The 15,830-nt window shown below is 40.4% G+C and overlaps 1 protein-coding gene across 1 annotated transcript in view; it reads right to left on the reverse strand.

The window, feature by feature from the left end:
* Positions 1-3,161: 3,161 nt before the first annotated feature.
* Positions 3,162-15,830, reverse strand: part of CAMK4 (calcium/calmodulin dependent protein kinase IV) — a 122,433-nt gene continuing 109,764 nt past the window's right edge. The window contains exons 9-11 of the mRNA XM_042454916.1: positions 13,694-13,820; positions 10,140-10,292; positions 3,162-7,402 (exon numbers count right to left, since the gene is read on the reverse strand). Of these exons, the coding sequence (XP_042310850.1) occupies positions 7,199-7,402; positions 10,140-10,292; positions 13,694-13,820 (484 nt within the window). The 3' untranslated portion in view covers positions 3,162-7,198. The remainder of the gene's footprint in view (positions 7,403-10,139; positions 10,293-13,693; positions 13,821-15,830) is intronic.

Here is a 15,830-nt window from a genome sequence, read left to right on the forward strand (position 1 = left end):
AAAACCCTATGAAATGTTGTGGGTTGCCGTAAATTGCAAAATGACCTGAAGGCACATGTGCACACACACACACAAAACTGTTGGGGCATAGAAAGACGCACTGTGTCCCAGGCAGGATGCCAAGCGAAGGCTCCTGGAGAGACGTCTGCCAAGGCTTCAAGCAGAGAAAGAAAAATTCCTCCCACACAGGCTTCAGCCTTGAGCTCCTGGCTTGCAGAAATAAACACTGCTGGCTCTCACTCAAACAAGAGGGCTTTAATTCACTTGTTCCAAACTATTTACAGGATTGCACAGAGTACCAGACAGCCATCTGGATATTCACACCTCTATATACAAATAGACAAAGTGCTACGCCAGTTACCGACCACAACAATGGAGCTGGTCACCTTCTCTCTTATATAGGTGGTCTTCTGTGAAGTCATGTGGTGTCTTGCCAACAATGAAACCTTGCTGGTTTCATCCCCAGGGCAAGTTGCATCATACCATTTCCCATGATGCACCCCTTGACTCACTTCACCTACTTGCATGTTGCATCAATGTCCCATGATGCACAACTTCCAAATGCTGACTCATACACACCTGCCACTTGAATTGTATTTATCTCTGCTCCAGTTCCACCTAGTGGCCACATCCATGTCATTTCAAGGCCATGTGCACCACATGGTCCTGACAAAAACTACAAACTGTGTGTTGTAGTCCGTCAGGTCAAAAGGAATGAGCTGAGATTGAGCTAGAGTGACTGTGAGGGATAGACTGTGGCTTTCAAAATATGTTCAGTTTCCCAGCAAACCCAGGCAACATTACTAAGGGTCAGGGGTAATGGAAACTGTGATTCTTGTGATTCTACAAACTTTTGGAGGACTTTCAGTTCTCCACACCTATGCTAGATGGGAGCAGCAGCAGGCTATTTTACATTTGTTCAATCATCCCCGTAACAGTGTTAGAATACCTCACAGTTCAAGATGTAGAATTTCTCAGTTTATTGTTGCTAGGACTGGATTGCTGGTTCCTTAATAAGGCGTCCTTCTCTTAGGTTTATAGAAACAATATCTGAGGATTAGCTTTCCTTCTAACATAACTATGATCTCAGTCTCAACCCAGCAATGGTACTTCTCTAAAATTGTTATTGGGGAGGTTATACTGCAGGAGAAATGACATATAACATGGTCATTGTTGCATTTGCCTCTTCTAGAAGATGGATCAAGAAAAATCAGAAAATAGTTCCTGCTCTACTCAGTATCTCTGAGTTTGGGAATGTTACTTTTGAGACTACAGTTCCAAGAATGCCCTAGCAGTGCTATACCGCCCCCCCCCCCCAAAAGTAACATTTCCAGGTTCTGGTTTCACTTTGAAATAAAAGCAAGCAGTAGGAAGAAAGAGTAGCTTCTTAGTGAGTAAGAAGCTCCATTGAACACAGTGGGGGTCCCATATTTAGCTCCCATACATAGGGCTGGGCCTGTATGAGTGAGGAGCAACCATGCACTCTCTCTGTGTGTTTTCTTTTTAAAGGGCTGGACATATTTAAATATGCAAATAAATGTTCATTTTTTTGTTTGCTCTCAGTTGCGTCCAAATGCTGATCCAGGAGGTCTTGTTTCAAAAGGCAACACTGGCGAATGACTTCCATGCTAGTGAGGTAGTAAATACATTCCAGGTTTTAGTTTGAAGTTGACATTACAGGAGTTATCCAAAGTGCTGGAGTTATTTTAAAGGCTGGTTTGGCATGCTGATGATCTCCTCTAAAGTTTGAAGTGAACCCCCTGTCTCTGTTTCAACAAACTATTTTCAATAGTAAAAACCTTGATGGAGAGAACCTGGTAATCCTGCTTCCATACATAACCTTGGTTTTAATCCTAAAGAGACAAGAGTAACATTCCATTAGATATATTGTATCAAACTGTATATTATTATTATTAGCAGCAATACCTATTACTGCAGGTAAAATAGTCAAGCATGTGAAATATATACAAAAAAATCAGTGTAGTTATTACAAGTACAAAGCTGTCAAGTTTCAGTTTGTAAAAGCATTCTCTCTTTCAATGGGGCTTCACAGTGCTTACCTTTAACTGGATGGCATTCAAAAGTTGAGTCAACATTTTTTTAGAACAGTTTTATTGTAGTATTTATGACGCTATTCTCAGGAAACTTATTTTCTGGACTCTTATTAATGGCCTTGAAATAATTCATTTGAGAGCTTCAGTAAGATATGATCTTCTGACAGTTTTGCAGTGACTTTTTTTTAATTGTCAGTGTGCTTAGATGATTTGAACAGATGTTTTAAAATTCACTTGCTGGCACAAGTGACCACAATTCTGCTGAAGGTAAAGAAATTGCTTTTGGCCATCAAGGTGATGCCTAAACTGAAAGACTGTGAGGATTGTGGTGCATTTCTATTTCTGTGCTGTAACTAGTATGGCAGTATTTATATAAGATGTTTATTATGTATATTAAAGAATTAAGTTCAAAATATTTTCGTGGTTTTTTTCCCCCCAAAATAAAGAAATCAAACGGGTGTCCACCATAGACATACAAATCTATTAGGCTTCATTGTTCTGAGCAAAATCATATATTTATCTAACCCAGTTGTACCTAATCGGATTTGCTGTGGCTGGGAAGGCCTTGAACAAACATCATTTTGAGTCTCCTTATCAGTGATTCTGTTAAGTCCAAGTGGGAACAGTGCAGCCTGCAGGCTCCTTGTGATCCCCGTGGCCCTTTTTATGTCCCCCAGGGTCCAAAATATTGCCTGTACGGGTCATGGAGGCAATTTTGCCATATTCCCCCACCCCCCTCCCTGGGCTATTATAGGCCCAATGAGTCCTGTTTTCTGACAAGAAATGAATGGAAAGTTGACTTTTGGGTTACCTCTTGTTGCAAAAAAAAAGATCTCTTACACCTGAAATAGCCTGCTGGGCTAAAACATGGTAAAAATGTCTCTTACATTGCCCAGAGGGTGTTTGGGAGCTTTTGAAGGCAAAAAGGTTCCATCCAATACTCATTAAAGTCTTATCCAGGAAATGGAGGGTACCCAGCACTCTCAATCAGAAAAGCTGAACACTTAAAAATAATTAGTCTGCTAGCTCTTTGTCAGACCCTGAGACAAGAGTAAGATTCCTTTCTTCCTATGGTCTGGTTGATTTCAAAGAATGACACTCAGAAACCCATGTCTCACTGGTTTATTTTCATATGGTACATGCAAATCACTTCTTAAACATATCAGCATCCAAGTATATCCTTTTCATTCTGCAGATATCAGTTTCTAGATTATATGAAAAGGCTAGGTAAGTCCCATTTATTAAAGCTTCAGAAAAGGCAAACTAGTGTCTAATTCCAACACCGCCATTAATATTTATATCACATGGAAGCAATACATTATGCAAATTTGATCAGTCATAACTGCGTTTATACCCTGTATGCATTGCCATGAAGAGTTTTAATTTTTGGTTGGGTTTTAAAAAGAGCACTCCTATGAAAACGTAAAAAGATACTTGCTACAATACAGCAGTGCAAAGATGTTGAACATGTGGAAGAAATAAATACAGATGGAAACATGCAGGAGAAGCATTTGAATATAGACTAGTATTGTCCAAGCCACCCTTAAAGGCTCTTTGCTAATGCCATTTTTGTAAAATAATTTCCCTTTAACCACATCATCTTATGTTTACATACAGGAAAAACAACAACACCATAAGCCTTTATAATAAAGCTGGGTAAAGCCTTAGATCACAATGTAATATGAGGGTAAGCCTAAAGGTAAACTTAAATTCATTGCAGCTATAATCCAGATTTGGGAGTAAGTTCTACTAAATTTAGTGGGGCTTAATTCTGAGTGGATGGACAGCACTGGAAGTGTGCTTTTAGGCTGCAATCTTCTATATAGCTGGGACTAAAGTTGTACAGTATTGAGAAATTTTGCATTATTCATTTTGTACGGAATTGTTCCCCCTCTGCTTTCAAAATATAACCATTCCATTAGTATGCCCACCAGGAAATGGGGTAGAAATAGAGAACTGGTATCCCTTCTTCAAGTAAAAAGCAATATATTGCATTTATATTCTGCATTCATGACATTTCATATACCTAGACATGGTCACAGTCTTTACAATAGCCCTGTAAAATAGGCTGGAATTATAATTCCAATATTGCACATGTGGTGGGAGAGCTGGATCCAAGAGACCATGACCACCTACTAAGTACCAAAGTCACACTTTAAGGCTTCATTCCTATGCATACTTCAGTGGGAGTAAGTTGTATGGAATTCCATAGGGATTGCTGTTAAACAACTAACTATGCAGAGGACTTTGCTAAAAGATGCTTAATAACAGAAACTGTGACAACCTACACAAGAGTCAAATATAATGCACTCCTTTGTTTTGCCATGATGCTTATATTTAGAATATATAGTCTGGCATGGACATGTACTGAACTTGTTGAATGAAGACTTACAGATGTGGATTCCTTGCAAACATACTGAAAATTAATCACAGCAGAGAGTATAAGGCAAGACCTTTCCCCTGTCTTGGATGAATATTAAGCAATAATGGTTTCTGAACTTTACGGTAATGCCTTAACTATCCCCCATTACCTTCTTTCACCTTAGCATTATGATGACTTTTGAGCTTTTGATGACAAGGTCTCTATAATTTTCCACATTACTGTGCTATAATAAATATTAGTAATAAAATTCAGCCTAACAAGCAAAGGTATGAGGATCATGATCCTGCTCTAATAATCAGCAGTTTCATTGCCATGGAAGATGCGATAGCACCAGTAATGTTGGCGTTTTCATTTCCCCAATACTTCAGCATACCTAATCAAGTGACACACATATTAAGTGCACCTACCAAAACTGCAGCTGTAGGTTCTGGAATGAATTTCAACATCACAGATGCTTTGTTTAGTCCTCCAGATCCCACTGATACTAAGAAGCTGAAACTTATGTATTGTCATTAACTCTAATGACTTTCAGGCCTCTACTAATGTGTTATTCTATGTATAATAAAAACAAACAAACCCTAGCTTTCTGGAAGGATTGTCATAGGAAAGGAATGCACCATAATTTTGTAAGACGCTATTAAAGCACTACTTGTGTTTCTGCAGTGGCGGGATATTAAAAACAGAAACAGTTCCGTTCCTGTAAGTAATAACTTAGTCCTAAATTCAGGCTGCATCCCCAGACCACTAATTATTCAAACCATGATGTGCAACTAGGAACATAACCCTTGCTTTATTAGGGGGACCATCCAACTGTGTAGCTAACAGCGCCCAAAATCTGTGACTTTACAGTTTTAAAGTGTGCACAATTTCCTCATGAACAGGGACTGCTAGTCCTCTTGAATGTATTTCAGAACCCACAGGCAACTCCAGAGCATTGTCCTTCATAGAAGAAAAATAATTTTTCCTTTATATGAAGTGGTTTCGATCATACAGTGTTTCTCTGTTTATGTTCTCTGAATTGTTCTTGTCTCCAGGCAAGAAATTAAGTTGCAAATACAAATATAAAACCCACCTCTATTTTTCCTTTCTATGAATAAGGTCTTGGAATGTGTTGACTTTTTGTGCTTGGGTCAATGACTCCTTGTGCTGAAGAAATGTTTTTTTCATGTTAACTTCTAATTATTTATGCATTCAAATGTGTCAAACATCACAATACCATTAAAAACTCATATAAGATGTTTCACTGCAAAAACGAAGTGAGCTCTTCCACAGTAACCAAAGTAGTTATAATTTACCTGGCCTCATATAAATAATATTTAACTGTAGTGGAACAGAAAACACAAAATTAATGCATACTCTAGACTGCTGTGCATACTCTTAGTTTAGCTAACTTTCACATCATCTATACTATTAAAAATTGAGGCGTAAGAAAATGGGGAATAAGTGCCTAACATGTTTGGTCACTATCTGAGTATGTGAATTTGAAATCTTGTGCCCACTTATTTGGGAGTATGCCCTAGTAAACAATGTAAAGCTTGTTTCTAAGTTATAGGATTGTGCTGTAAAAGAATTTTCTCTTGTCGATTCTTTGTATCATTTCTGTTTATATGTTTAGAAAGTGAAGTGCTATAAATGCATTACAAATTAATGCTTGTTGTCAGACATCTATTCTGCTGATTTTTCAACTAATATAGGCTACACTTGGCAGAGTAAAAGGTTGTTAGCATCTTTTCCCCTAGATAAGCATCTAAATTTACCCTGATATTGGTTTTTATTGGCACACCTGTACTGAATCACTCTACAATGAGAAGTTAAAAAAACAACCCTTGGTTAGCACACATTTCTGGAAGCCTCAGCTATGCAAGCATTTTTGTTGTTTACGGTAGCACCTTGAGTCCTTTTCTACTGAAAAAAAATCTTGTAATACTATACATCTTTCCCCATTGTAGACCCATCCCTATGAGCAGTTGCACAGTTTCCAAGCTGTGGCTAATTCCAACTGGCCCTTTGACAATGGCACCTACCTTCTTTATTTGTGTACTGCTCTTATGTGTTTTCTCAAAATCGCCACAGATACTGAAATGGCAGAAGTCTGAAAGATATTTTGGATATCATCAAAATATTGTATAGAAACAATGAATGATAGAGGTAAGGCATTCTTAACATAGGCTTCAGGACCATACAATTTCATAACCTTCTGAAGAAACATTTCGATCTCTCACAAGAATGTGTGGAATGTTTTTGCATATAAATTCCTAAGTTCTCCATTGTAAACAGTTTGTAAATTATTATCACTGATAGATGCAAAATGTCCCACATGCTATTTTGAAAAAAACCTGGTGGACCTTACATGCCTCCTCCATCTACTGGATGCATTCGAAAGGAAGCATATCAAAGAAATGTCATGATCTCTAGGAAATGCCTATCTTGTGTGAGCCAGAATCCTCACTCCTTTCAGAGGTTATTTATAAACACTTTACATGAGATATCTGTGTTGATCACAAGGAATGCTCCCACACTCCCTGCTCTCTGGTATTACTGTAAATATCACTTTATCCATGGCATGCCAATAAAAGACTGTTTACTATTTTTTTTTTCAGAAGCAGTCACATGCATTGAAGTTCAGGTCACCAGCTAGTGCATTTTGCACCTCAAAGCAAAGGCACCCAAAAAGGGTTACTGCTTGTAATTCTTTCCTGCTGAATGGTAACTTGGCTGGTGCATGAAATGACAGATCTTGGCTGAAAAAATACCCTAAGATCTAAGGCTCTTCTTCAGGTGCTTCTTCCTGAAATACCACTGGCTGAGGTTCAACAAAGCTTCCTGTTGCTGCTTCTTTTTCCTCCACACACTCATCACTTTCTTGACCGAGAGACTGGTGTTGGCTGGGCTTGATACCATCATGACTGCTGTGGCTGCTTGCACTTCCAAGACGAGTTGATGCAACAACAGCTTTCACTGCAGCCTGATTTTTTTAAAACAAAAAACAAACATAACCCACAGTTAGATTGCTTGGCTCATGTACTGTGGTTTTTTTTATAGATTGATCCAGAGGCAGTACTCATTTGATCCCACATTGTTGCAAAGCAAGATGATAACCACTTCATAGTATTCAAAGAGACAGCCATGTTAGTCAGCCTTAGCATAAAGGAATCCAGTAGCACCTTTGAAATGAATTGGTACAGCAATTGGGAACCTTTGGCCCTGAGGACACAAAAGGAATCCCCACCTAAATTGCAAGCTTCTTATCTTATACTGATAACGAACAAGAAGCCTGGTTATTGCATGCAACTGGGCTCTGATTTGCAGGCCGAGAGGGTTTTGCATGGAATTAGAGATATAGTTTGCAGCTTGGGAAGGCAGGTTTTCTATTACATAATGGGTGAATTATGTCTATCTTTGCATGTGTAAGAGTAGAGATGTGCCCCAAACTAGCAAAAGCACTGTGGACATTTTTTTTTTAAAAAAAAGCCAAAATAAATAGACTTGCTGAGGCCTCATATTGTTTCTGTGGCTGCATCTGCACTGCAGAAATAATGCAGTTTGATGCTGCTTTAATTGCCATGACTTAATGCTATGGAGTCTTGGAGTTTATAGTATGTTGCAGCACTTTAGCTCTCTGACAAAAACTACAAATCTCAGAATGCCATGGCAGTTAAAGTGGTGTCAAACTGTATTATTTCTACAGTGCAAATGCAGCCTATGCAAATGAAATGATAAGCAACTGAATCCAAATGGTAGCTCTTAATGAAACAGACCTCTTGCATCTACAGTTTTCCACCTCTAAGGGTTATCTCCTCTTTTCTTTCCCTTGTGTGTCACAACTACCTAACTGACAGTGGAGTGGGTCCAAATGCAGCACTGAGGATCAGAGAATTCTGCTGTTTCACAGGAAGAACCCCTGAAAATCTGGTAGAGGCACCTCCTGTGAACATAGCTCCATTTGTGGAAGATGCTGCTATATAATTTCCAAGGAGCATTCTCCACATCCTACTCCATTGAAAAGGCTCCCTCAAAGAGGGAAAGTGACTAGAATAAGGAAAGGTATAGGAGAGTGACCTGCTACTTGAGAAATGTTCTCGCCCAATATGTTACATTGGCTGGGAGGGGAATTATTTCACTGCTTAAATCCAATGCTTTTTTGTTCTGTCTGTCTGGGGTATATATATTTTGTGATCTGGAAAAGCAGGAGTGATTTGTATGTGTATTTTGTTTTGTTGCTAATGGCAGGCCTCAGAGTGGGAAGGTCTGCAAAAGAGGATTAGTGTCTGCTTGATAGTGCTCATTGTCTGCTGGGAGATTTATCGCATACCATGCAGCTGTGGACAAGTCTACATAGGGACCACCAAACGCAGTGTGCAAACAAGAATCAAGGAACACGAGAGACATTGCAGACTGGGCCAGCCAGAAAAATCAGCAGTAGCAGAACATGCCACAAACCATCCTGGGCATAAAATACTGTTTCAAAACACTGAAATTCTGGACCATGCCAACCACTACCATGTCAGGATGCACAGGGAAGCCAATGAAATCCACAAACACCTGGACAATTTCAACAGAAAAGAGGAAACCCTTAAAGTAAACAAGGTTTGGCTCCCAGTCCTGAAAAATAGCAAGATAAAGACCCAACAAATGGAAATGAGAAATCTCCCAGCAGACAGTGTGTGAGATCTGGGATCCTCAGACCAGTAATCCACAAGGAAACCTATTCAAAAAGAAATAAAGTTTATTGTAGAAATAAGGCAGAAGTAATCCATTGGCACTTTTTTGCAGAATCTGAGGTCCACAGGAAAAAGTACCACTTTTAACCTTCCCCCAGCCCAGTTCTATTCCCACACCACACACACCTTGCCATGGCAACCAAGTCCTTCTCAAGCCATCAACCTTGAATGCCAGATGGTTCACAGGGCCTTATCACTAACATTCCAACTGCCCAGCTAGGCCTCTCCAGCAAGCTACCATTGACTAAGGTTTTCTACTCTCTATCCAACCCCCTCCCACTATAATAACTTTAGACAGAACAGGAATATAAGCAGTTATATGAGTGAATACATATATAGGAATAACCATTGTAACTGAACTCAAATGACTGGTTCTGACACAATGAGTGCTAGCAAGCAGACACTAATCCTCTTTTGTAGACCTTCCCACCCTGAGGCCTGCCATTAGCAACAAAACAATACACATACAAATCACTCCTGCTTTTCCAGGTCACACAATATATATACCCAAGACCTTTCCAGGCAAGCATTCTCTGAAAATGCCAGCCACAGATGCTGGTGAAACGTCAGGAAGAAACTCTTCTAGAACATGGCCACATAGCCCAAAAACCCACAAAAAACTATGGATGCTAGCCATGAAAGCCTTCAACTTCACACTTTTGTTTTGTTTTCAAAAAATTATACATGATAAGTAGTTGAAATCTAGGACTGTGGCCTAAATCCAGTTGCTACACACACATAGAATAGACACATTATAATGAAATATATGTAAGTGTTGACTTAGTAAATTCCATTGGATTCCATAGTTCTGCTCTGATTGGGACTAACAATTAGATTTAGGCTGTTGATAACTATTGCTTAGGTGACAGTGACCTAACATTGTATAATGAGTTGAGTGTTGAATTCGTAACAAAAAGTGACTCTTGGGGACACAAATGTCTCCTCCATTTGCATAATTTCCCACTCCATCCCAGAATTTACCTTAAGTTTACGCCGAGCATTGAATTCTTGGAGCTTCTTTTGGGCTGTATCCATATGAGCAAAATTGGCTGCCTTTCCTGTGACCCAGGGATGCTGCAGAGCTTGAAATGTGGTAAGACGCTTCTTTGGATCAAGCACAATTAGCTTCTTCACCTACAAAATATGGGGGAGGGGGGTTAAAAGTAAACTGCTCTCCACATTTTATTCCTTTGGTCTTACAGGCTGCAATTCAAAGTGCATGTGCTCAGCAGATACTACTACACACTTTGCCCAAGATCTTTCTGGAGCACTGGCAGAGCATCAACCTGGTGGTCTAAAGGATGGCAATAATGCTTCCTTCCCCAGGTGTGTTGGGTGGGTGGGTTCAGCTTTGTCTCTGGTCATTCAGTAGCATGGAGGTACTACTGGGTTTAGCAGTGGAGAATGAAGCCCCTTTAGCATAAGGCTGCTCCATCTTCCCCAGTGCAAAAATGGAACCTAGGGCCTTTTCATATACCATAGTTATAGCATTATGGATTCCATTTTAACAGCAACATCTAATGGAATCCTGGGGTTTGTAGTTTGGTGAGGCACTAGAGCTCTCTGGCAGAGAATTCTAAATACCCCTCCCTGAACTACAAATCCCAGGATTCACTGACACTGTTGCCATGGCAATTCGAAGTGGAATATAGTGTTATGATTGTGTAATGGGAAAGAGGCCCTGGACAGAAGTTGTCCATGCCAGCACAGTCAAATAGTGGCCTGGGGAAGTTCTGCCCAGGAGCTGTCCAGCAGCCCTTGTGCACCTGGGGCTAATCTGTTGCACCCAGCAGGTACAGGATCCCTCCTTCTGCAATGCTTTAAAACACATTTATACTGGCATAACGGGGTTACACCAATAGGATCCTGATCTTTATTTTTAAATATTTATGTTTCTGAAAGATGACTGTTTAATGGCTCTTTGAATGCAGTGCTGAGCCTGGATTCCAGTTCTGATGGGCAAGTCCAGGCTAAGGCAGTGAGACCTTGAAGAATACTAAAAACAAGTACATATGTATGAACTCCCACATTAGGAGGCTGACTTTGTGCTGTGGTGGTGTTGCCAGGCCAAGAGCCATAGCCAGCCTCTTTCAGGCTTGAAGAGGGGATAGCAGTGGGCTTCCTCTTTCCCTCTATCCCAGAGGGCATGACTGAGACTAGAGTCTGAGAAACAACCACACCAATGTACCACCTGCTTCTTTACTCAAACTACAGCTGGGAAATGGGGTCAAGTGAGTAGTAAATGCTAACAAGTCTTGGGAAGGACAGGGGAGAGATATCTACAGGTCCCCTCCCCAGGAGCATTGCTGTTTTGACAGAATTATAGAAGAAGAAGCTTATGTACATATATGTACATGTGTTGCAGCAGCAACAATGAGGTCACTAGACCCCGGAAGAACTCAAGCGCTTACTGTAGTTGCACCACTGATAATCCAGCCTTCCGAAAGGGGAAAGAACGATGGAACCAAAGCTCCTATCTGCCCGCCCCCCCGGACCAGCTTTGTCAATGCTAACAGTGCCCAGCTCTTAGTATGTGGGGCGTGCAGCATTTGCATTGCTCCTAATACATGGGGTATACAGTATTTGCACTGATCACTCATGCTGGCAAAAATAAATGCACATTATGGCATATTTCTTCATGAGAATCTTTAAGCGATTAATATCCAATTTCTTTTAAGGGTCATTCACATGTTTTTGAGCTGAACAGACTCAGATCGCAAGATCGATGCGATACGAAATGAAAGTTCACACTACGTTCGCCATGATTGAAGCTGTCCGTGGCAATTTAATCCTGTTACGTTCACATTACCATTTATATTGATATAAAATGGAGCTGGCAATTCATTCTTGAATATATTTTTTTACTGCCAATGAAATGATGCACACTTTTGTCATACCAATGATGCAGATATTTAAGCTACTGTCTACTACAGCCATGCTACAGTGAAGATGTGCATAAGCTGTCAAATTTATTTTTTAGAAAAGTACACCATTTAATGATGTTTCTAGGAGAACCACCTCCCTGGCTTTGGTGAGCTCTGGGAATCAGCCATCGGTGCAGATAAGAGGACACTGGCAGAAGAGGGAGGGGGACGGACTGCACTTTAAAGAGACCACTTTCCAAGAAGTAGGAAGTTTGAATCCATTTCATTTCTTGAGCTGCTTTCAGTGCTGAAAGGGGAAAACAATGGTGTTTGGATGGAAGGGAAAAGGCAAAGGAGTGGGCATGATCTGTCCCCTGAACACAGCAATAGCAAGTACATTTCTGTACTGCTTATCTGTGCACTTAACCACTTTCTAAGCCAGTGGTTCTCAACCTGTGGGTTGCAACCCCTTTGGGGGTTGAATGACCCTTCCACAGGGGTCACCTAAGACCATTGGAAAACACATATTTCCGATGGTCTTAGGAACCAAGACACTGATTGGGGATCACCACAACATGGGGAACAGTATTTAAGGTTGTGGCATTAGGAAGGTTGAGAACCACTGCCCTAAGCGGTTTACAATGTGTAAGCTAATTGCCCCCAACAAGCTGAGTACTCATTTTAGTGATCTTGGAAGGATGCAAGCCTGAGTTGAGCCTGAGCCCCTGGCTGGAATTGAACTCATCATCTTATGGTTTGTGAGTGAGTGGCTGCAGTACAGGCATTTAACCACTGTGTCACCAGGGCTCTTCCATTAACCCCTTCTTTCTTGTGCTCTGAACTGAACGGACAGCAAGTTCCCATTTGCGGCTGTTAAAAAAAGACCAGTTTTTTTTTAAAAAAAGATACACTAAAAACCCCGGTTCCAATAGAACCGAGTTAAATAGGTTTTTTGCCAGCCCCCCTGCAAACTGCACTGAGTGCGTGTATGAACGAGCCTGAAATAACCCGGTTTCCACACCAGGTTATTTCATAGTGTGAATGGCCCCTTTGATTCACATTATCAGTTCTGACAAAAATAAAATTGCAAGAAACTAGAAGTGAGGAAATAATGTCTCAGGCTCTCTCATGTCATTGTTCCAGTGTGTCAGTCTCTATTTGAATGCAACCAAGAGTCACAATTCTATTTTAGCATTTCATAACAACTGTACATTAACTATATACTATATATACTCTTGTACGTCTAGAAATTTAAGTTAAAAATTGACCCCAAAAAACTGAGTTGACTTATCCATGGGTCAGTATACCTTAACTCTTACCAAAAAAGGAACTATCCCCTTCTCTGAGTAGAATGGTGAAAGGTGATAACTTAGTCCATCCAAGAGAACCTAAAAGAAGCACCAACACCCTCTCTGCTCTCTCCACTGCGGTGCTGCTTCTGACCTTTTTGAATGGTTGGGGAAATAGCAGCATGCTCTGGCATCATTTTCCTTTCCTTCATCCTTTGTTACATGCCACTAAATTTTACCCTCAACTTATACATGTTATATCAAAATCCATAATTTTGACCCCCAAATCTGCTCTTATATATAAGGTCAACCTATAGACAAGTATATATAGTACATAACAACAATATATCCTAAAATCAACAGCAAAATTTGTTGAACATACCAAGTCCTTGGCATTCAGAGACACGTCATCCCACCAAGGGGAAACAAAATCATATTCACAGTTCAGAATTCTCTTGAACATGTATTGATCTCCTCTTTCATCAAAGAATGGTTCAAAGCCACAAAGTCTGGAGAGAAATTAAGAAACAAATCAGTGATATAGCTTGATCACTGATATAGCTTGATCAATTTTAACTTCCTTTACACAAACATGAAAGCAGCACAGGTATGCCTGGGTAGGGGATGGGTGGCAGTTATGGGACTGCCACTCCCATCATCACTCATCTTTGGCTATGTTGGCTAGGGATCATAGAAAACAAAGTCCGACAACATCTAGTGTAGTGGTCCCTAAAACATTTTGTGTTGCTACCTCTTTCCTCTTGCGTGACAACTCTAGCACTCCATACCTATTTCTTGATATTAGGTCCACTGTTCTACTGCAAGTTCAAAACAACCAGTCTAGCACAATAAAATTAAACATGCATATGTACTTCACAAATAAAACTTAACTTTGTAAAACCATTCATTTAATGTTTTTATCAACTTGAAAAAAATAAATTTCTGTCTTATCTGTAAAGCATTGTCTTCAAAGTTTTAATGGGATGGATGTGCTTGATGCAGTGATAGTGGTTTTTCAACATCAGGCTGGCACTAAGAGGAATCACCACATTAAGTAATTTTCAGCCTCTTTCTTTCCAAACAACTGCATTGATGCCTCACTGTGCTAAATATGATATTGAGAAGACAATAAAGGGCATCTTGACTTTGCTCTGTAGTTCAGGGTAGTGGCCAGAAATATATATATTTTTGAGACCAAAAATGCTGATATGATTTAAAAACAAATTGGCCTCAACTCCATGTCACTTTGGAGTGAAATCAGTTTTGTCTCCAAGATTCCTGCTACTGATATCTAGAAATGGATTGGTCCATTCTGGTATTGATTGAGCCAGTCTGGTATTTTAAAACAAAAAAATCCTGAAATTTATCAGACATGTCTTTGTGTAGGGACAGCAAGCAATGTGAAGTTGTCCAAAGCCAAAATCATGATTTTTAACTGGAAACAAACACACACATACATACACACACCTATCGGTTTTCCTATTTGTGGGAGGAACTGGGTACAGTACATGAAAGCGTGTTTTCCACCCCATCAGTCACCCAGTTAAAAAGCACCAAGAAGCCAAGGAAAGGAAGTGGTGCCTCATTAAAGGGAGGCCTCATAGGAAACACTGGTGCTGAGGCTTCACTAAAAGCTCCAGCAACATGAAACAGGCTGGGATATTTTGAAGGAGGAGAGTCAGCAGTGGTGCAGTGGGTTAGTCAGGGCAGCCCTGAGCAGAAGAGGTTATGCTGTGGGCAAGAGGGATAGTGGAGTCTGCTTGCAGCAGGGTTTTGGAGAGGGAGGTTCAGTCCACCTTCCCTTCACTCCCCTCCTCTCCTTTCCTCTACATCTCTTTCCCTCCTGTGTAGTCAGGAAGAGGGAGAGGCCCTGGGAGGAATGTTTCTTTCTCTTCTTTTCTTTTGCCACCTTACTTAGTTCTGATGCCCTCCTAGTGCCTCCCTGACACCTCCATTTTTCTAAGTGCCCCCCGGATCTTTCCACACACACTCCAAGGTGTGGTACCACCCACTATGGGAATCACAGACCTACAGTATCACATATTCTCCACCCGTGGGATAGTTCCTTTCCTGAAGTCTGGATGTTTTTTAAAAATCTAGATTCCAGTAATCTATAATAATTTGGGGGAGGGGGAGGGATACAAGTTGCTTTTCGACATATAGTAACCCCAGGAATTTCACAGGATTTTTGTAGGCAAGGAACATTCAGAGGTGGTTTTGCCAGATGCTTCATCTAAAATATAACCTAAAGCACCTGCTCTTCATTGGCAATCTCCTATTTAAATACTAACTAGGGCTGACCCTGCTTAGCTTCCAAGAGCAGACAGGATCTGCTGTCTTTGGGGTATTTAGGACCCTTCTCTAATATAGAAGCCTTAAAATGCTTCAGTATCAAGTGCTGGTCTCAAAAATTTGTGTAGTACAGTATTGTAAAGTCAGTAGCACATCAGCAGAAATGGCTGCAGGCTTATAAGCCTTCTCTTGGAAGTGGTTGTGTTCCCACATGGCTTTCTCACTTG

Source organism: Sceloporus undulatus, chromosome 2, assembly GCF_019175285.1.
Source record: "Sceloporus undulatus isolate JIND9_A2432 ecotype Alabama chromosome 2, SceUnd_v1.1, whole genome shotgun sequence".
Classification (NCBI taxonomy): Eukaryota; Metazoa; Chordata; class Lepidosauria; order Squamata; family Phrynosomatidae; genus Sceloporus; species Sceloporus undulatus.